The 24,432-nt window shown below is 27.8% G+C and overlaps 1 protein-coding gene across 11 annotated transcripts in view; it reads right to left on the minus strand.

Moving 5' to 3' along the window:
• Positions 1 to 4,213: 4,213 nt before the first annotated feature.
• The window catches only part of LOC111690846, a 156,401-nt gene continuing 136,182 nt past the window's right edge, over positions 4,214 to 24,432 (minus strand). For all 11 annotated transcript variants that reach the window (XM_046948784.1, XM_046948783.1, XM_046948780.1 and 8 more), the window contains 6 exons: positions 22,023 to 22,701; positions 11,468 to 11,770; positions 11,219 to 11,399; positions 10,888 to 10,991; positions 4,845 to 4,922; positions 4,214 to 4,486 (listed from right to left, as the gene is read on the minus strand). In XM_046948784.1, the coding sequence (XP_046804740.1) occupies positions 4,358 to 4,486; positions 4,845 to 4,922; positions 10,888 to 10,991; positions 11,219 to 11,399; positions 11,468 to 11,770; positions 22,023 to 22,394 (1,167 nt within the window). In that variant the 5' untranslated portion in view covers positions 22,395 to 22,701 and the 3' untranslated portion in view covers positions 4,214 to 4,357. The remainder of the gene's footprint in view (positions 4,487 to 4,844; positions 4,923 to 10,887; positions 10,992 to 11,218; positions 11,400 to 11,467; positions 11,771 to 22,022; positions 22,702 to 24,432) is intronic.

A 24,432-nucleotide genomic window follows, 5' to 3' on the forward strand; every position in this document is an offset into this window, starting at 1 on the left:
TTTTGCATTTCAGTGTTTTTCTGGGAGCAATGAAGTTTTCAAAAATAGTTGTCGTTTCTGTTAGAATTAAATTTTGTATATACTGATTACTTATGACTTGCATCACAAATATTCGAATGTTATAAGAACGAAATATATGCAGGAAATCAGATTCTTTATATATTCAATGAAGTCATGGAAAAATAACCTTTTACGTGATACAAGATAAAGACCGTCTCTCCCAGTTTTGCTCAATGATTTTTACTTTTTTAAAGGCTTCCAAATATTTGTGATAATTTTTCAAGTTATTGAATTTTGATACATATAAACAAATTATATTTTAATTTGTTCATTCATGGAATGATTTACATTATGAAATTGCACTGCTTTTATTAACAACTCCCGTACGTATACGTGTTAATGATTTATGGATTTTACAAATATTAAGTATACGCCATGTATTTTTCTCTTGTCATGTTTTGTCTTGTTTTAATTTGTGATCTTGAATATTATCCCCCATATTCATAAACAAATTTTTATTTTATAAACGATTTATAAATCAAATTTCGTATGGAAATTTTGTTTTATAAACTTTTTATAAAATAAAGTGCTGTTTATGAATAAGGGGGTATGACTTCTTTGATTTTATTTGTTCTTTATGACAAGAGCTGCAACTTTGCTCAAAAAATTCCGAACAGATGCAAGATACGAGCCTGAGAAAATGAGTCTTTTATTTGCTATTTCTAAAGTAGTGATGTCCGTATATGATTATATTTTATTGTTGTCTATACATTGCTTTTGAATTTCATGTTTAATTATAAAAGTATATTTCGCAAAATTTTTAATGCAGTTTGTAATTTGATAGATTACTCAATATTCTAGATTATGAAACTGTACTATAGTCTTGTCTTAAAAATCTTCCATAATTTGGATTACAGACTGTTTTACATAGATCGACTATGGCGTAACATTACCATAGACTACTTCATTATCTCAACTATGAATTGGATGGTTCTAAAAATGGACTGTGCTATGTATTTTTGCAAATTTTGGATATAGAATGAAACATATTATTATTATTTTTTCAAAAAATCACACAATCTAATTAAAATAGTATCTAATTCAACTAGTAGTCAAATAAATAATTCAAATTTAAACAAAACGTTCATTAAATGCCAAATACTTTAAGAAATATATATAAACGTAATCTTAAAAGTATCTAACAACAAATTACCACAATACTCTTTAGTAAACCGGCTTACAATTGCCAACACTTTAAGCTCTTAAGATTCTTGTCACAGTTACCAATAAAATCTGCAACTATCACAGCCAAAGTAAACTAAATTTCTGAAAAATGCTGCCAAAAGTATTTATATAGATCTGGTAAGAATACTGAATATTGAAATTAGATTCAACAATCATTTAATCTATTTGTAATTAAGTTAATTATTTCACAAAAAGGCTGTATTCGCTTTTTTTATTTAAAACGTTATAATAAAACAGAAGAGAAAAACATACACTGAATAATATTGTGCTAATGTTTTAATCTCTAAATGCATCTTGTAGACAATACTACTAGACAGGCATGCATGTATGTTCATATTTAAACACATATAATCATGTATCTAGAGTACATTATTATACATTATATATGCACACAAAGACACTCATATACACGCAAACACTCAGACATGCATATAAGCATACAATGATGCAATTAAAATTGCAAACTAAACTAGAATAGAATAAAATAGTTGAGTTTAGTTTTAGATGCAATTGCTTATGTTGTTTTTGTGTTTTCGTTGTTGTTATTCTCACATTATTTTGCACTACTGCTTTTTAACACACGACCGTTTCTGTCTATGTATATGTGTTTGTTTGTAAGTAGTAAATATGTGCCACTTTTTCGTATATGTTAAAATGTATGTTTGTATAAGCTTGAACACGATTACGTAAAACAGCCTCATAAACGAAATTAACATAGACATACATACATTGAATAACCACTCATACACCATAGTCTTACATACTTACATACATTACAAACAATTTTAAGTACTACATACATACTATTACACAAAAACAAAAATGAGGAAACCCCGAAAACGTAGACTAAAAATAGCTGTGGCAACGTTTTTGGTCTATATTTTGGCAGTGGTAATATTAACCTCATAGATGTATACCCACACATTTATGTTGTTGTTGGTAGAAGTTCAAAATATTATATATGTAGTTATATTCGTGAATATGTCTATCTATACATCTGGCTATCAATTCATTATATTTTGAGGTTTAGAATAGTATATTGTGGGAGCTAAAATGAGAGAACGTTAGCTTTAGCGAAAGATATATATGCATATACACTATATACAATTATGGAGTAATACAATATTATACATTTATAAACAGACAGTTAAGTCGATAAATACCAAGCATAGACATTCAATTTTCCTAGATACGATTATGCATTGAGATAAAATTATTATGTACACATGCACAAATACAGAATAAGCTCATGCTTAGCATAAACATTCAGTCATTGACACTTCCCATATCGACAGTGGGCCTTAAATGGATAGAATAATTAAATTAGTACATAAAAACGTAATTTATGAAATTTTTTAAAAAATTTCGAACAGGATTTTACCCTCACCGATTTGATGAAAATTGGTACACATAATCATTGTATAATTACGATGTCTATATATCACCAAAATTTACAAATTCCTAAGGATTTCGATTTTATCGTCAACAACATATGCAAAACAAAACAATTTCACACAAAATTATAAATTTATAGTCGGGTATGGTATGATACCGTATTATAAAATGGACCTATTTCAAATCGACTCAGAAAGTTATCCTATTGGTATACTTTAAGGTCGGTGTAGGACAATTTTTGGGATCTTTTGGAAATTTAAATATATATTACCCATCCCAGTAGCACCAAGATCAAGGTACTTGAATTAACTTCGACATAAAAATACTACAGTTTGGTTCTCAAATTTTAAATTTTTAACACTTACGGACTTTTCGGGGTCGAGATATGAGTAAAACATATAGAAGTAGTAAAGCTTTACTAATAAATATATATTATGTAAATAAAGTGTATTTCAATTTAGCAAAAGTCTTACTAACAAATGTTTTCCCTGTAAACCACTGTACGTATGATGTTGATTCGATTGATGCGTGTATTAAAAAAACATTATGTTTGGACGTACCTCCATGTATAAATCCATATGTATGTAGAATAACATATGTAAGGTGAAGGATAAAATATACAAACTATGAAGGATATCCTGACCGAATTCAATGTATCTTTGCTCTATAAAACCATTATACGACTAAATGAACATACATATATATGTACATATGTAGTAAGCAAGTAGATAAAATCATCAGTGCATCCATCCATCCGCCTATCCATTCATCTATCCATCCAGCTAGTCAAACAACCAGCTAGGCAACTAACCAACCAAACATCTATCTATCTTGTATCGATCGATAAAGTTAATGCTAATACTGAGACAGCTTTAGTTTAAACTAATACACATACATTTGTACATAGATACATCTATACATTTAAACTTGCTTTTGATGATAATGATGATTTTGTAGGGAAGTTGTTGCAGTTCGTAGCAAATTGCGTTACATTGTGCCTACAATATTACTGTTACACTTACTTCAACTACATTTTTGTTGTTGGTGCTGTTGTCGTTTCTTTGGCTTATGTTGTTGCTGCTTCTGTTATTGATGATACTGATACAGATGATGGTTGTTGGTAAATAAACATTTAACTCTCCTATGCTTCTTATACAAATGTATATGTTTTTGTATTGCCTGTCCAGTGAGTGTATTGCTTCCTTTATATTTGCATGTGTTTTCTGTCATTTTTTTTGTATATTTAAGTGTTTAAGTATGTTTGTTGCCTTATGTGTTGGAATGTTTGATTGTATGCATAAAGTGCATTTAAAAATTGTTTTCATTTCTTACTGTTTACTTACTGCATGCCATCATATAACAACAATATCAGCAACAAAAACAAAATAAAACTGGAAAACACTTTAATATTGTATGTATAATGTTGCATCGATGCTGACGAGTTGGAGAGTCTGCAATCGTATAATGAATACACAATAACGGTATCCATTCACCTCTTTAAACAACACCCTCATTCTATCTACAAAAATTTAGTCAAGTTCTTTAAAATTGTGGCAAATATTGCTTCTCTTAAAGTTTTTCATATCCGCTTGTAACTATTCGAATGTTGCAAGTGCGTGTTAGTGATAGTATGGGTGCGTTTTTATTAAAGTTTTTGTAGTTTTTCTCTTGTTTAATTTGCCTGTTGTGGTTGTTGTTGTTGCTGTTGCTGCTGTTGCTATGGATGTTTTGTATAGTTATTTAAAGACATGTCATTTGTTGTCATTGCATGTGATGTAATATCCTTGTTGCGGTCATGTATGCCTTTATCATGCTGTATCTTTTTTCTGGCCTTTTGATTTTTTAACTGTTAAATGTCAATAAGAAAAGAAAACAAAAGTAAAAAATTATATAAAAATGTAGAACAACAAAACTATTATTAGAAGATTAAAAAGGGTTATAAAATAAAAAACACCGATAATATCAACAAACATAATAATATAAAACTAATACTATATTTCCACTACCAAACGTAGAAACATACAGATGACAGAGTTGGAAAAAGCTAAAAATTATAGAAAAATTGAGAATATTTTCACAAAATCACATTACGGCTTTCAATCAGGGATAAGGTTTCTTTAGTTAATCAGTTTGGTTTGTTACCATCATTATTAGGAAACTTTCATTCCCCGAGAACAATTCTACAAATCTAAAGTCATATTTACCCGTTGTATTGTTTCTTCAAAATTTTGATGAGGTTCTACACGTTTCATGGTACCACAGCTTTTAATTTTTTCTGAAGTCTGAAAGAAAAAATTATAAAAACATTAAACCTTATTAAACCAACAACTACAATTATCTTTACTTAATCTTAACTAATACTAACAAACAAATTAAATTTACCTTAATAATAAGCAAATAATAAACAAAGCTTTTAACATCTGCATATAAAACCAATTTAAATCTCCTTATTTAATAGTTCATTTAAATACATATGTAGTATGAATGTATACAATATTAAATATTCTATTGTTTGCTATTAAACCTAACTAACGTATTAGTAATTTTCTTTCATTCGGTACAATCTTATTTATATTAATCATACGCCACATGCGGCATGTAGACAATTTAATTTTGTTCTTTGGTTTTTGTTAATGTCAACAAAACTAAATAGTAATCAGGTCAATCAGATTGTATTCCATTGTAAATTTTCAATTATAATATTCTTCAAGTTGACTGTCAACGTTTAAAGTGTCTAATTTAAAGTCATCTACTTTCAATGGCAATTGTTTATATAATTAATCATTAATTGGAATGGAATATGTTAAATCAGCAGTTGTTTTTAGAATGCATTTACATACTGTTGCATTTATGTATGTTAAAATAAATGTAAATGTTTGTGTAAACTAATGTTTCTGTATACGTTGTGAACGTGCTATTTGTTTAATAATTACAAAATCTCATTAGAAGGGTTGATTCCAAAATTTTTAACTTTAAATATTTTGTAAAATTGTTCTTTGTTTTACTAGTGAGAGATTTTATTTTTTGCTAATAATCACCATAAATTATTTTTGGTGCCACCCTAATATGCTTTTAAAAAGGTATGTATAAATGACAAAGTGGAATCGTTTTGCTTGTCTTTATTAAAGTTAATTATTAACATAATCAAAAACTAATTAGTTTTAAACCATAAAATAGTTTTAGTTAAACATTTAACTTTTGTTTTGTCTAACTAAGAAGCAACAAATAAACATGCTTGACTCACCTTGTTAAGGAGTAGTAAGAAATCAAATTCATAACCTCAGATATTTGGTGTTCTTGTATTGTGGACCTTATTTTACTTTAAAACACAGACACATTTCCTGAATAAATTATATACTTTTACGTTTTTTTAATGATACATTCAAGTGATTGAATGACATACTTCCAAAAGTACTTTAGTGTTGTGTAAATAGTACCTTTTATATAAAGAATATATACAGAATTTTTAGTTTACTTTACTGGTACCTTTTGGAAAATGCAAGGCAATATGATAAACTTTTAAAGCTGACTTACTAATAATTATAATTAGTAACAATTAAAATTGGTTAAAATGATTTATAAAGTGTACAATATCGGCTATTCCCTCCTATATAGACTCTGATATTTTCATAAACAATAATGACCTTTATATACAATTTTTCTATACTTCAGTTTATTCGGTGACACTTAATAGCCACTACATATTTATTATTAGATTATTCATTATTAAATTATTGTATAGAAATTACCAGTTTTTTTATTTCAATTTCAACTCATTTCCATATACAATATTACTTAACTTTTCGTTTTATAAAACTAATGATTTTTACCAACTTTAACCTTAACGGTCAATATTTAACCAAAAAAAGAAAAACCACAAAAAGCAGAATAAAGAGATTAAGAGCAAAATTTAGAAATAAATTTTGTATTATTTATGTTGTTGTTGTTCACTTAGTTGATGACTTACTTGATGAGTATTTCATGATCATCACCTGTATCCTTTTTTTCTTCGTTAAATTTATAAACATTTTTTTGTAGTTGCTGTTTCTACTTTATTTATATCCTACTGAGTTTTTGCTTCATTTTTTTACCATAAAACCGAAAATAAAGCCAACATATAAAAAACAAAAAATAACCAACATAAAAACAACTGTCAGAATTTGTGTGTTTTTGTTTTTTTTTTCTTCCTTTTGTTACGAATGTACATTGTCGAAGGTGTTTTGGCTGCCGCTGATGATGTCCTTTACTGCCCTGCAATTTAGTGTGTAAATGTGTTTTTGTCCAGTTCTATTCAGGATATTGTAGAGGAAACATTTGCTGCTACTCAAGTACACTTTTGTTAACAAGTGTTTTTTTGTGTTTTGTTCCTTTCTATTAACGTTTCTTTTTTCTCTCTTGTTGTTTTTTGGATAGACAAATGTATTAGTATGTGTCTTCTTTGTACATACATATATATGTATACGAACATGTGTGTGTTGATTTAACGCGCTTCTATTCAGTGTACATGTAGAATAGCACACAGTTATGAACATACTCACTTAACTATGGACATTGTGGTCTTTTAAACATGTATAAAACAACAAAACAACTACAATGCCCAAACACGGACAAGTACAAGAAGTACATTAAACTGTTTGTTTCTACATATATGTTTATATAAAGTAAAAACGTACGTGTGCGTATGTCTGTCCATCTGCATGTGTGTTAATGTATCCACAGATATACATTCTTTGTAATTAATGTTTTTTTACTCTCTGTTTCATTCATTTCTATATGAAATTAAAGTAGCAGTTTGAAAAGTCTTTTAATTTAATTTCAGGCCGCAGTTTTGTTTAATATTTTTAGTTTTTAAATGTATTTGACTAAGTTTACACAAATTTTAACAAAAATCACTTAATTATCATTCCACTAATACTGAACATTCGGGTACTGTTTAAATTTTTACATAATCGAGTTTTTATATAATAATCAAGTTTTCATAAAAATCTAATTTCTAATATTTTTAAAAAATCAAAACATTCAATAAAAAATCCAATTTTTACATCAAATATTCATAGAAAGATCGAAATTATATAAAGTTAATATAAAAAATTAATATAAAGTTAGAATATCGGCAATTTCAAATTCATTTAAAGTCCTTCCAAAGTGGCCTATTTTGTGTAAGAGCTAATAATGTATGTATGTATGTATGTATGTATGTATGTATGTATGTATGTATGTATGTATGTATGTATGTATGTATGTATGTATGGCCGTTGCTATTGCTGCTTGTTCTTATTCATGTATCTGTTCTTGTTCTTGCAATCATTTTTTTTCTATCTTGTTTTTAGTTATTTTTTTTCATATACATTTATTATTTAAGCACAATTTGTGTGTTCAGTTGTTCATGCATCGTTTATGTGATTTCGTTTAGTTTCGAACAAAAGTAGAAGCATAAACTCTATCACACCAAGAGTAAGTGGGCAATATCTAGTATATAGTGGAAGTAAGAAGAATAAGTGGAGACGGGTTATTAGTTTCGTATGTCTGATCTTTTGTAGTTTTCTTTCATTATTCTTAGATTATAATATCAAAAGTGTTATAATAATCTATATATTTTTTCACTTTGCCAACTTTATGTTCTTTTTTCATCAATTTTTCTTATTTTTTCTACGGCTGTAGTCCAAAAATATTATTCTTATTAACACTTTATCCGCTGATGCTGAAATGTATTATGGCTTTATTTATGTATTTTTGTGCGTTTTCTTATAAGACGATTATTTTTCTTGTGGTTTAAGATTATCATTTTGATTTCTCACAAGCTTAATTTAAAAGACTAAAAATAAAACTATTTAATTGAAAAAATTTTTTACTTATACTAATATCATGTTTAAAATTTGTATACAAATTTCATCATATCGTATGAGTGTTGTGCACAACACATATAAATTAAATAATAAGCATACGTCACCCATTACATTAAAGCGTGTCTAACAGAATTATTACAGACCATCTAAAAGATTCATGAAGATTGTTGAAATCAAACATATAATAAATAATAAACAATTTATACAAATTATTAAATTTTCTTTTCTTAACAAAAAATTTTCAAAAATTTGTTTTTGATGTTTTTAATATTTTTTTAAATTCCTTTTTTGTGACAATTCAAGGCATGTAAAGTTGAGAACGAACTTTTCTACTGATTCCACCTTATTATTGTTTTATTATGGTATAGAAATTTTATTTTATAAAACTTTTATAAAATAAAATATTGTTTATGGATAAGGGGTTAAGCATTTAAGTTCTACCAACAACAATTTTTTGTTATTTTACATGATACATTACAACTCACATAAAAAGTAAAGCACTTTAGAATATTAAAACTAACTAGAACTAGAACTGAACTAGAACTGAACTAGAACTGAACTAGAACTGAACTAGAACTGAACTAGAACTGAACTAGAACTGAACTAGAACTGAACTAGAACTGAACTAGAACTGAACTAGAACTGAACTAGAACTGAACTAGAACTGAACTAGAACTGAACTAGAACTGAACTAGAACTGAACTAGAACTGAACTAGAACTGAACTAGAACTGAACTAGAACTGAACTAGAACTGAAGTAAAACTGAAGTAGAACTGAAGTAGAACTGAACTAGAACTGAACTAGAACTGAACTAGAACAGAACTAGAACTGAACAAGAACTGAAAGCTTTTACTATCAATTATTATATCTATGTAAAAGGGCCTTAAATTTTAGAGAACATGTGATTTAAAATGAAAAAATAATAAATTTGTATGAATAATCTGATATTAATATTAACATTAAAATTATATTATTCTAAATTTAAATGTAAATGAATGAAATGTATGTAAATGAAAAGAAATAGGGGCTTAAAAAATTTGTAAAGACAAGTGTTTAAAATAAGAACTTTTTCAAATTTGATTTCCTATTAGAATTAGTGAATCAAATAAATAATAAAGATGTCATGTGGAATTCAATTTGTTATTTAATACCAATATTACCATCATAGAACAGGTATAAGAATTTTAAATATTGGTTGGAAACCACGAAGTCTAACTCTACTGTTAGCTGAATATCGTATTTTCTACTTTTTTACATTTTTTCAGAGTGTATGAAAATTTGTTTTATTTACCTTTAATAAAACATAGTTTTATAGATATTAATAAAACTTATATTAACTTAAGTAATTTTTTATAGTTAGTTTTAAAAATTAAATTTGTAGTTTTAATAGTAATATTTGTTTGCAAATAAAATTAAACTTTTTATTTGCTAGTTATTTTTTAACATTAAGATATATTTTTTAACTTTAAGATATATATGTTAAAAGTTACCTGTAATTGGTGAATGTGTTGGTTAATGGTTAATTTAAAATATGCTAATCCAAATTTTTAATTATGTCAAAAACTATAATTTAATTATAAATTGCTATACTGAATTTAGATCTATATTTTAATTCTAAAATACGTCAATATTGGAAAAAATAAAGATAGTTAAGACTTCTTATTTAAATAAAGTTTGAAAACGTTTAAATCGTTAAGAGGCTTACCCAAGCAATCACCTCTAATATATAACTTTAATGAGAACGTTAACACGTGTTTTTCAATTGATTTTAATATAGTTTCAAGTTTCAAATTACCCTTTTAATTACCACCATTTAAACATATATAAATAAGTTTTTCTACTCCTTCACATGTATGCATTCAGTCTAAAAATTCCATTACAATTAAATGCAAAGTAGAAAAAAATAAACGTAACAATTAAGCTCTTTAAAATCATGAAAATACTCATGTTTAACTAGAAAAATAAACTAAATGAAATAAAACCCAATTACATTTAACAAACAAACAGGAAACAGAAAAACTCATTCTGGAGCATTTGCTTTTAGAACTAACTAACTGCTTTGCCTGTTTCAGTCTAAAGTAAGACAATTTACAAATACAATTTATTTACCTTTTAAGTTACATTCATTTTATCTGTTTGCAGCCTGAGCCACAACTATTGCCACTGTTGGCTGTTATATAAATGTTACTGTGTAAGTAAGTAACTGTGTTTGTGTTTTGTATGTTTAGTGTAATCCTAAAATTAACCTATTTTAATCCTTTATAAAAAATGTACAATGTTCCGGGTATCTTCTCTACTTAAAGCACTAAGTATAGTAGTATGTTTGTATATATGTATTAGCAAAGTACTTTGCTATAAACTCTATGACTATTTCATGTTGTTGTTATTGCTGTATCTTACCTTTAGTTGCATGCCTTCAGTTGGATTTAGTTCATCGCCAGTTTGTCGTAAACCGTTAATAAAACGAGCAAATACCGTACGTCTTTTATGCTTGTTACGGCCTTCTGTAAGACAAACAACATTTATAGACAATGAAAAACAATGAACACAATTACTAAATACCTTAAAATACTTAAAAGGTGGTATAAAATGACAACTACAACAATAACCTAAAGACAAATACAATTTAAATAGCTAAAGAACAATCAAGAAAACTAGGCCTGTTTAAGCCGTCTCTCTGTCTGTCTCTCTGGCTGCCTTTAATGTGTTTGTATTTGTATTTATAGTTTACCTGTTGCTGCAAATTCATAAAAGAAATTAGACCGTGCTCCTGGATAACTGTGCTGCATGCCGCTACTTAAATTAACTGATGATTTTGAATCAATAACACTACGTGCCATACGATTGGCCAACTCATTTTGGGCATAACTATAGATTTCATTTTCCTCACGATTCGAAAGACAACTAGAGGGCTGTGTTTTAAGAAAATAAAATATATTAGTTAAGTTTTTCTTGGTTTTATTAAAATATTATTACTTACCGAATATTTTCCTGGTACATATAATGGTTGACTATGACTTGAGGGTAAAATGGCTTGATTGGCTATATTGCCTGTTATCATGGCACTTACTCCCATGCCAAAACTGCCACTTGCACCACCACTATTGCCTCTTCTTAGAGTCCCTGTATTTCCTCCACTGCCGCTAGTGGCCATTCGCATATGACGTTCCCGCCATTTCGCACTTCGAGCAAATTCAATGGCATCCAACACATCTTCATAAGGCATATTGACTTCTTTGCTATAGTGGGCTGCTAGTCCCTCCAAGTATCCACGTTTACCTTCCTGCAATAGAAGATTTTTAAATTTGGTTTTAGTAATATGTTTTGTTGTAATGATAGAAATGATTTGGTTTCTAAACTACAATATAAGTAATTGCAATATTTAAATTTTAATAAAATAACCTCCTATCAACCCAACTTAACAATAAGAATGTTAAAAAATAAAACTATGTAACTGCATGAAGTAGTCGTTCTTATTATAAGCGTTGATCTCAAATCAATTTTTTTATACTAATTTACATTGATTCAATTCCTATATAGTTTTAGCAGAAGTTATTTTGGTATAATTCTCATTTAGTTAAAATTTTTCGTCATAAACTCAAGCAGAACTAAAAACGGAGTCTTTTATTTATACCAATTAAGTGAGAAATCACTTTCAGGCAGAATCAATAGTTCACCTTCACAAGATGCTCCTTTGATGCTAATTTTAAAATTTTTAACCCACCGATGTTTTTAAACTACACTCTTATGGATTTTATCCCGTTCATACATACATAGGTACATGAAGTTTTATTAGCTTGACTCAATCATTTTAAGAATAAAAACGTTTTTTTTAATATATTCTGCAAATTGTTTTGTTTGTAAAATTTAAATGTACTTAAACAAACAAAAAATAAGTATTTTGATTTAAATTAAACAAAAATCGATTTCCTTTCACCAACAAACAATCCAAGCTAAATTTAAACGTATTTATTATTATAAAAATAAAAATCAAAATTACCATACGCATATATTTAAAATAAATACACATACACATGATATTTGCGCAGCATTTGAAATTCATTTAATATCAAACCTCCTTAAGGAAACAATATGGCTGTTATTTGCATAACCAAAAGAAGAAAGAAAATCTCTTTCTATGCCTCTTTTTTTTCTCGCTTTCAAAAATAAATGTTTGGATTTATTTATTGTCTAAAATTGTGGGTAATAAAAATAAATTGCCGAAAAGAAAGTTAAATACTGCTAATGTTACTACTTCAAATGAAGATTATCAAATGAAACAATACGATGAGGTGGAGAGGATGACAATGATGATGATGATGATGTTGAATTTTCTTTCTAAGAAATCTATATATTCATCATACATCTACACATTATATTGTATTTATTTTGAGGCCTACTCATGGGGGCTTCCCCAACAAAAAAAAACCCACTCACAAACCATATTGAAAACAGCAAATACACAAGAACGAAGAAAAGAAAACAAAAGATAAAAAACAAAATTCAAATAAACCTAGGAGTGTTTGGTGAAACCAATGTGTGTATTTGGTGTAGAAAATACCATAAACCTATTACCCGTTGCTCCACTTTGTAATACGTAGTCATCACTGTTTCTTGTATTCCAGTCACACACTTTTTTAAAAATGTGGTTGTGGTTTTTTTTACATACTTGTTTATTTGTGTGTGCATCTCTTTTTTGTCGTTCTCTTTACTGTTTTTTGGACAACAGCTTACACAAGTTCGATCTTTTTTACAGGGGCCCAGCAACCACAATGCATATTATAAAAGAAGCATACAGAATATATCGAACTGCTATAGAGCAACATCCGTACATCGGAAATCCCCAACAGTTAATCCCTGGTACATCACGATATCTACATTCATTTAATATGTAACTCTGAACTTTCAGACAGACATTCATAGGCAAGAAGAGCAAATGCTTAAACATGTAACACTCATAGACTTCAGAAACATACAACTGTGTTCAATATGAAACTCATATCGAGTAAATGTGAATATAAACACACATCCTTATAGTCAAATTGCTGTGTATCTTTGCCTTCAAAGTAAATAGGCTAAAAGTTGAAAAATGAAATGAAAAAAATAAAAGAATTACAACGACGCAACAAAAAATTAAACGAAATGAAAGTAAAATAAATACAAAATCCATATACACAAATATACTTATGTATGTACACACAGTGTCACACAAACAAACAACAATTTCAGAACTCGTCATGAGGTATGTAAATAGTAAGCAAGACAAATTCGTATACATACTCATGTTGAGAGCTGGAAAAAAGGTTCAATGTTTGATATTTGTTTTATGAGTATGGCGTAAAATTTGTTGACGATTTACATATCTGCAAACAAACACACACACACACACTACTCTACACATTCCTTTATGTAGTATTCTGTGTGTTGTGTAATTTATGTATATTTACATGTAGTATATGTGTATGTGTGTAAAATACAAGTGATGTCAGATGGTTGGATGATGCACGAATAAATGAGTGAGTAAATGAATGAATGGTAATAAAGTTGTTCGAATTTGATTCACAGGTAAGTAAAGCTGGTAGCTAAAATACATACATACGTATATACATGAAACAAATATAAGTATGTTTATGTGTGCAAGTACCCACATATTTTTTTTATACATACATATTAATATTGGTATTGGGTAAGGGTTCTAAGTTAGTTGGTTACTTAGTTAGTTAGTTAGTTAGTTAGTTAGTTAGTTAGTTAGTTAGTTAGTTAGTTAGTTAGTTAGTTAGTTAGTTAGTTAGTTAGTTAGTTAGTTAGTTAGTTAGATAATTAATTAGTTAGTTAGTTAATTAGTTAGTTATTCAGTTAGTTAGTTAGTTAGTTAGTTAGTTAGTTAGTTAGTTAGTTAGTTAGTTAGTTAGTTAGTTAGTTAGTTAGTTAGTTAGTTAGTTAGTTAGTTAGTTAGTTAGTTAGTTAGTTAGTTAGTTAGTTTGAAAAATCACACATAACAACTTTTATCTAAAGTTATGTCATGTAAGCAATTTCATAAAAATAATTTTCCCCAAACCAAATATTATATTATAACTTGCTCTGAATTTATAATAGATATTTCATGCATTTGTTCCTCCAAAGTTTTATGCGTTGAAACGTACAAATAATATGTGCTTTAAAATCAAAAGACCAAATACAGAAAAATGTATAGTCGAGACATACAATACCCTACAGCTGTTAAAGTAAAAACCAATAGCATATGAAATAAGTTATTTTATTATAAAATAAGGATACTGACACATTACTACTAATCTAACCAATAAAAAATCTAGAAAATTCCTAAAAATTTTATGTTAATTTCCTTTAAATAATAAAATTTTTGTATTTCTTGATCTCATTAGATCTTTAAAATAGGGCCTTAAATACAAAATTTATTTTTTATAGACATAGACCATAGTTTTCGGATAGGAAGGTATGTTTCGAAGGACCATTATATTTTGATACATAACATATATATCACAAACGCGTAATCCTTCCTGCTGTTGAATATAGCAACGTACTAAAACTGAACATACAATCGTCATAAACATCATCGTGTTGTTGTCATGTAAATGGAAATTAAAATTTATTTACTTTTCATTTTATAGAATGGTGACTTTGTCGACATCGACATCAACAAAAGCAACTATAACTAACGTTGAACATAACCTACAATTTCTCAGGCATATGAACACAAATTAATATATACTACCATTTTCACAAGCCAAAAAAAAAAAAAAACGCGCAAGAGATGGCTAAATGAGTAAAAGTTGGATAGATGAATGGTTGGATGGATGAATGCATGATGATGATGATTTTCTTCATATATCAATGATGTTGATGCTAATGATGATGGTGTTGCTTAAAACCTGAGTACAAATTATGATGAATGTGTATTATGAAGAGATTATTTTTCATATACCTAAAGAAATGTTTTCCAATGTGTTGTTGTGTATATAAATTACTATGTATTGGTATTTGCTTACTTGAAAATATATTTGTATTTTTTGACGAATGTCTTTCATTCCGTTTTATTTTTATGTTTTGCAACACAAAACTCAAACTAGAAGAACTATTTGATTGTATGTACATACATATCTATGTGTGTGTATTTTGTACATTGCATTTGTGAATGTAAAATGTGTCACTAGTTCAGGGACGTACAATTGTTATCGGCCTCGTTGTTACCACCATCAGCACCACCAACTTAAGACTAATGACTAATAGAGGTAAAATATGTTGGCTTATAACGAGTAGCAAATTATATGAATGCTGAAGGGAACATAACGTTGACTATTAACCCACAAACTTTTAGAAAAAAATCTTCAATTATTTAAAGATAAATAAATAAATTGTAATACAAAGTCGCTACTTTTAAGTAACTAGTAGTTATTTATGTTTGTAAAAAAAGTCGTCAATTATGTTGATATATACTTGTTAACTATACAAATTTTGAAATACTGTATATTTTTATTACAATTTATCTAGATGCTACCATAATTGTTACCACGTACTTGCTGAAATCAAACTTCAGCTAGCAATTAAAAGTTTTTACTAAAAAACAAATATTTGAAGTAAACTTTAAATATTTTAAGGTCATTAATTTAAACAAAGAAAAAAACTTCAATTAGTTGTAATTCTAGACATGATTTCTTATCGCATATTTTATCTTTTCATTATTTTTTGAGATCACCAAAATCTGCTTTATGTAAATCGGTTTCTTTTTTTTCTTAAACTACTTATTATTTTTACTTGCAACAACAAAATTAAAGACAGAAATAAAGTTTTAACAAAATTGTTATAAATTTTGTTGTTGTAACTTCTCATCGTTGTATCTTTATCTTCTTCATATTGTTGAAGCCACAAAATTCCTTTAAGAAATATTTTATTATTAATTTCTTAGTTTAAAAAAGTTTGCTGTGTGTTCTTGTTCAATTTTTTTTACAGTTTGTTCGTTTTTTTTTTTTTGCATTTTGTATTCTAAGGAGTTGTTGCAACGTACACATTATACCATAATGCACTTTAAACTTTTGTCTTTTGTAAATATTGTTTTAGCTGACTTAAGAACATCTTAAGACAACGAACGCAACGCAAAATTGTTATACAGATAAACTCAGACATACACACACACAAATATTAATTTATGTTGGTAAAAATATGCGGTGTGTAAGTAATAGGTTAGACCGGGAGTTATAGAGATTTTCGAAAAAAAGAAACGGGAATTTAAAGACAAACGCGCGTCGTATACGAGATAATCACGCACGTTCGACAACTTGAAAAATAATTATATTGTTTCCATGCATTTGTGAGTTTGTTGTTGAAAAATAAAAATGAAATACAACAAACTTAATGTTTGTTTGTTGAAGTGCGTATGTATCTGTGCTGCATTCACGTGCACTGGCATAGGAAATTGTAAGATACAGGAAGGAATCTGTGTGTTTGCACAGAGAGAAATTGAATGATATGCAAAAGAATTTACACAGACTTATGCGCAAAAATCTGCACAAAATGTAGAATTTAAACATTTATAATTAGAAACATTTTTTTCATAACACTACTTAATTTTTATCTCCAGATATCAAACTGTACTTTTAGTATATATAGGGAAACTGGTGCAATCTTTACTGTGAAAGAAGTCAAGAAATGTACTTCTAAAGGAAATCAATTTTATATTTGTTATAAATTCTTAATATTTTGTAGAAATCCACGATATTTATGGAGTATATACTTTTACAAGAGCACCCAATCCTTTCCCTTTTAATGAGTATAGGGTTTTTTTAAAATTCTTCTGACAGTAATTAAGAGAACTAATCATATTAATTCAATCAAATCATTTGCTATATGAATTAAAATTTACTCTCAGTGTATTTTTGTAAACAAATTTATCTTAGTTTTTTGTCTTCAAAACCAACAAACACATTTTAATTGAATCTACTTAACACATATCTTAAAACAGAAACAAACTTAACAAAAAAAAAACCTAAAAATAAAACTAACTTGCTTACTCACATAGCATAGAGATTTATCAAACATACGCACAGATGCACTTACAAATACATGCTAAACACACAAATAGAAATACAAACAAAGATATGTATGTATGAAAGTTTTTGAAAGGATTACAGCTTGCATAAAGTTCTCCATTCTATTCTTAATGGTGAGAAAAAGTTGTTGGTATTACATACATGTATTTTTCCTTTTTGTCATTATAATCTACGTATGTATAAATCTATATCGGTCATTGACCGATGTTGTTGCAAAAAGATCTGATTTTTCTTTTCCTCATTTATTCGTACAATATTTGTCTAACCTAAATCATTATACACTTCAAATTGCTCAGATTAGTCTGATTTAAGAGAAAGTGTAATGTGATACTACGGAACAAAGCGATAACAGATATGCCTTTTGATTTGGGAAACTATCTGATAGACATTTTAACTTCTTGTTGTAATCATTACTAACCCTCGCATAAAGAGGATTAAGTAAAACAACTAGAAGTAAAATATCAAGAAAGACAAAGTCAACACTTATTTTACATTAAGAGTCTGATTAACATTGTCATCATAATTTCTAACAACTTGGACATCGTCATTGTTGTCATGAGGCTAATTTAGACCTCATGTAGTTTAGCTGTAATATTTTTTATATTATTTTTTAGCTTTTATTTATAATTTATTCTTTGTTAAAAAATTTCCTCTTTCTTTATTTGTTACTGTGAAGAAACAACTGAGAATATCTTAAAATAAAAAAGAAAATACATTCTAATCTATTTTAATTTTTTTTTAACCGCGGGAGATTTTAAGTTTCTTTTGCTGTTGCTGACAGGTCAGTGAATTAACCGCGTATTTTTTTTTAAGAAATGTAAGTGGATTAATAACAAAAAGTAAATTTTAAATGAAATTTTATTTTTTTTGTTTGGTATGCTTCTGGACTTTTCAAAAATTTTTGTAGCAGGAGTTTTTTTTTACATAACTTCTAAATAGTATTTTCTATTAAATACTTTTGTAAACATTTATTTGGAATATTTAATAGTTATTTAGTTAGTAGGCTATGTCATATGATTTATATAAAATAACCCTTTTTGTAAAAAGGTAAAAAACATTATAACACAAACAATTCGAATAATTTTTATACAATCATCATATAATTCTCTTCACAAAGTAAAATCAATTCTTTAGAGATTTTTGTTAATTTTTGTAAGAATTTACAATCACAAATCAATTTAAAGATAATTTACGGTCAACTATTTCAATTTAATAAGAATTCAATACACATTTCTGTCTGGTTTCTTTTGATCAAAAACTTAACAAATAATTATACCCTACACCACTTTGGATAGGAAAACATCCTACACCTTAAAGAATATCAATTGGCTCAGGATCACTTTCTGATTGTCTGTCTGACTGTCGATTTTCGCAAATTTTTATACAAATTTTCTAACACATTTTAGGCACTAATAACTGATAAAAATGAAGTTCGATTCACAATTGACCCCATATAGGATCCCCACAGTACATGACTTGAAAAATAATTACGGTCTTAAAAATATCACTTTAGCAATGAAAGTTATAATGAACAAAACCTTAAGGAAATGAAATTTGTGTACTAAGTTTTATGAGGATCGGTCCATAATTGACCCTACCTACCATATATAATCCCTTTAATATTTGTATCTTAAAAATCCCTATATTGCAAAAACAACTGGACATAAATGAGTTCTATCAACATAAATGTATCCACCAAATTTAAAAAATAATAGTCCACAATTAGCCTCAGCCCACGTATAAGGTTTCCATACAAGGTTCCTTATAGAAAATGACTTTAACGCTTATGGCTGAAATAAAAATCGATGAAATTTTACATTAAGAAGATGTAATTATAAGAAGATGTATTATAAGAGCAGAAATGTCTCTCCTAATTATTAGGAACAAGTCTAATGGTTGACCATGTACTTTCTTATTAGTTTTGACTTTACTTAGGTTTACAGAATTTTTGCTAAATTTCTAATAATGTAGAAAATTTATTATAAATTCCATAGCGGTTAAAAATTATACTGATCAATCGTTGCTCGATCACCTCGTAAGAATTCTTATTTATAAATAATATTTATTTATATTTTTTCAACAGTTTATAGAACCTTATTCTAGAGTAGTCGTGATCCATTTTTCTTTTTACTTTTTATAAAAAACTTTATCTAAAATTTCCTACATTATTATTTTTCAATTACATGTTACTTTTGTCAATTGAAAACCTAATCTTTTACTTATTCAGGCTTTAAAATTGACATTTGATATAATGCTTTTCTTCTAAGCATTTCAAAAATCAACTTTAAAATGGGATTAAATATAACTACGGACATAAGTATAGAATTGATTGCATCATTTTATTATATTTTTTCGTTCCTTTTGAAGCTGTATACAGCTACAGTTTTGGGAAAATATAATTTTATAGTAGTTATAAATTTGTATATTATAAAATTCATAATACAAATTTATCAATTGTACAAAATTGCACTCGTATGAATAGAAGACTGCTGCAAATTTCTTTATTTTGTCATGAATTTGTAATAAAGTTACAAAAATTATATTGCAATAATCATACACACTTGCAACACTTACACACACACACACTCATTGCTATGGAGTAACATTAATGCAACTATGTATGTATGCATATTTTTAAGTATTTATGTATTTTTATTGTACTTTTATCTTTTGCACATTATAAAATCTGAACTTATTTATTTATGTATGTGTATTTGGAAGCATAAAAATATACAGTGAAGGAGAAAAGAAACTCGGTCAAAATGGCTATGGAATTCACGACAGATCTAGCTGAATATCTTACAGTCACTTTTATTTTGATATTGTGAATGTTTAATAATATTTAAAAGAAAATATGCTGAACACCTATATTCTTTATAGGTCTGTTCATATTTATTTCCACTGTTAGAGTAAGCTTGTAACTAAGGGTCATTATATACATACATATACAAATGTGCATATTAAATATAAATATATATTCTTATATGTTGCACGTATATCTACCACAAATCCCAAAGAGTATTGACATAATTTTACAATACGAAGTCCATAAACACATTTACGGCCAGTATTTTAGTCAATACACTAGTATGTGTGACTACATACTGCAACTTGCAATATAAACTCTGGAAGCACATTAAAAACTGTGCATTTTTTTCAAAGTTTTTTTTCGTAAACTATCGAAAAAGATTATCGTTTACACTTTTGCAACTCCATTACCCTAAACTACAGTAATGGCAGTACGTTCGTACATACATACATTTGCACATTATGGACCAAACCCATTGGAACTGTGATGTACTGCTGCTGGTTAGCGTTTGCTGCTAGCTACTCCAGTGTCGGTTGGTTAGTTACTTTTGGTCACTTGGCATACACAGCGCAATAAATTTATCACACTCAAACTTAAAATAAAAAAAGTAATGTGAACCAAAATTTCCGAAAAAGTTAAAAAAAAATAAGAAAAAATAACTGTGTTTATATATAACGGAAATAATCTAGAGGGAATTTATAGAGGAAGCGACACATGGCACGATCACGTTGTCACACGAGTACGAAGAAGTAAAAAAGGACTATGAAAATAAGTATAAACTTTGTATGCCAAAAGGGGTTTAAGTGAAAATTTATTGCATTATTATTAACTAAACCCGAAAATAAGCAGAAAAAAATAAACAAAAAGGAAAGAATAACTTGTATAATAAGTTGCCAAACGGAAAAGAGTTGTTGTACGAACATTTAACTTAAAAGTTTATCAGGATACACTAAAGAATTCTCTTTTAATTGTAGGCAATAATGTGATGTTTTTGATATGCAGTTTATTAACATTTTTTCAAAATTTTAAGAACAAATAAATGTATTAATATATAATTTATTGTTATTTAATAAACCAAATTTTTAAGTTTCCTACTCTGAGCTCATTATCGATGAATTTTTGATTATTTAAAAAAATTTTATTAGATAAATATTTGTTTCAATAACAAACTATGTTATTACGTCAAAATTAGTAGTTTATAATGCAGGGAAAGCTTAACTGTATGCCTCACAAATAATCATGTAAAGAACTTTAATAAGAGAACAACAGCATTATTTTGATGAGTAACACTAATCAGATTATAGTCTAAACTATAGTGTAAACTTCAAAATAGACTACAGACTAAACTATAGACTAGACTATAGACTAGACTATAGACTAGACTATAGACTAGACTATAGACTAGACTATAGACTAGACTATAGACTAGACTATAGACTAGACTATAGACTAGACTATAGACTAGACTATAGACTAGACTATAGACTAGACTATAGACTAGACTATAGACTAGACTATAGACTAGACTATAGACTAGACTATAGACTAGACTATAGACTAGACTATAGACTAGACTATGTATACACTTGACTATACCCTTATACTACAAATTATGAACTATTCAAATTGTAAAAAAAATATACAAATGTATCTGTACTTACCGGCGTTGAATAGGGATGAGCCGTCAGTCGAATCCCGTCCGCCTCTAAATGTCTCTTAATCACAGATTCTAATTCTTTCATTGTTGTTGGCGTATCACATTCAGCAGCTAAAATTTCATTACTACTACTCAATGCCTTCGGATCATTGATCATGACATACACCAGTGCAGCGCCCTTCTCACGCAGCGTACGCACACTCTTTAGCAGTTTACTACGATGTTGGGCATTATCCACACCAATTGCATCTAAATCAATTTCACCAATTTGCTTGCAAATTTCCAACTCATCATAGCCATTCTCCATGAAACTTTCTGCGTACTGTTGCAAACCTAAAGCTCTTAACCACTCACAAACAATATTGTTATGTGGCATATTTTCGTATCACGTAATATGAGGAGGCGGTGTAAAGTCAAGCGGAGCAAAACTAACTTTTGGCACTTTGAGAGCTGATTTTAATTTCGTACTTGTTGTATTCGCTGACGACGATGTTGACGATGATGCTGTGGAATTTGTAGGCGTTGCAACACAGATTGATGCCGATGCTGCAACCGAGATGTTGCTTATGAGTGGCGTAGCATTTGCTGTTGAATGGGCTACTTGAGCTGTTGGACAGTTTGTTGCCTTCATAGCATCTATTATTGATAAGTCGTTTTAGGTGGTAATTGGAAAATTGAAATGACTGTAAAAGAAAAAAGTGGAAAAAAGAAAATGAATGCAAATGTTGGTTTATATTTACATAGCTGAGGTATGAGAGAAAATTGCAAGGAAAACAGAAAAATAGAATTTAAATGATGTTTTAAGAAGATGAAACAAATTGAATATGTAATAGCTTTTAAAATAGAAGAAATGTTTATTTAACTATTTTAAAATTACATTTCTTATTTTATGAAAAATTCTAAGATTATTTTTTATTAGTACTATATTTATCTCTTAATTACTTAAAATCCATACAAATAACTCTCAAGATTAAAACAGCAACTCAAATTGAAATAAGTCAAACAAATATTAAAAAATAATTTGTTTGATATCTTCATCTGTGTTATGACAAAATTTTTAAATCTTATTAAAAACTTTAATGTTAAATTATTTAATTAATAATTTCTAATAAACATAAATGCCTTAGAAACTTTCCCAGGTATATACTGTCATTAAATTGTTTCTGTTGTATGTATGACTCTTGAAAATAACCTTCGGGTTCAAGTGAAGCAATAAAATTTTCATATTCTCAATAAATGTTGTTTAATGTGTTAAATTTCCACAATAATTTATAATTAAAATTCTTAAAAGAGAAACCGACATTTTTAAATTATTATTTACCTTTAACTCGACAAAAATCAATGTGAAAATGAATTAACAAAATTATGATATAAATTTATATATTTATGCCCAAATAAGCCCTTAAGATGTTTACTTAAAGACACTACACATATTACAATTTACATACATTTATATTTAATACACAATTATTAAACATAAACACACATACAGCAAAACACTTGTCTTTGTTAATGTACCAATGTAAGTATTTAAGTATGTAAGTATGCGTGACAAATAATTGGGGGAAAAAGGAAATCAATTTAAGATCATAATTTAAACAAGTTGTATTAGTAGTAGTGTGCAATGTACATTTCATAAAAGTACATCATTTATTTATTATTTAAATCAAGTATATCCTGAGGATACTTAAACACATACAGATTGAGCTACATAGACACACATATGAGTTAAGTAGTTATAAAATTCAAATAAAGAAAAGCAAATAATTGTAATATTATAGTTTAACACTATTTGTGTAATACACTGTATGTAAATACATACAGACATACATACAAATATTTAATGACAATAATATTTAATGATGTTGTTGCTGTAGTTACTGATGTCGTTGTTATTGTTGTTGTTGTTGAATTAACTAATACAATTGTACATAATATCATATACATAAATAAACATACATCTGCACTTTGTGCAAGATAAATGTCTATTTATAATCAGACAAACAATCTTACATACATATGTACATTTATACTTAAAGGAACCTTATGTTGAATGTATTCACGTATACATAAACATACATGTATATGTTTATGTTTGTATATATGCATGTATTAACATATACTACTTCAAGTTATAAAACATAATAAACAACCTAAGAAGAAATGTTTAAAAAAGAGTAAATTACAAACATAAGTACAAGTACACACATATTTACAAACATGTGTATATAATGGAACAGCCACGAGAGTTGGCTGATAAATTTAAAATTTATTTCTTATTTCGAAAAGAAATATATTAAATGTAAAAGAAAAGAACAAATGTTAAATAGTTATCTAGAAATTATGTAGTGCCACTTTAGTGGTTAAACATATGTTTAATAGCCATTTCAGATGATCCGAAATCTTGGCTTGTG

The sequence above is a fragment of the Lucilia cuprina genome, chromosome 4 (genome assembly GCF_022045245.1).
Source record: "Lucilia cuprina isolate Lc7/37 chromosome 4, ASM2204524v1, whole genome shotgun sequence".
Classification (NCBI taxonomy): Eukaryota; Metazoa; Arthropoda; class Insecta; order Diptera; family Calliphoridae; genus Lucilia; species Lucilia cuprina.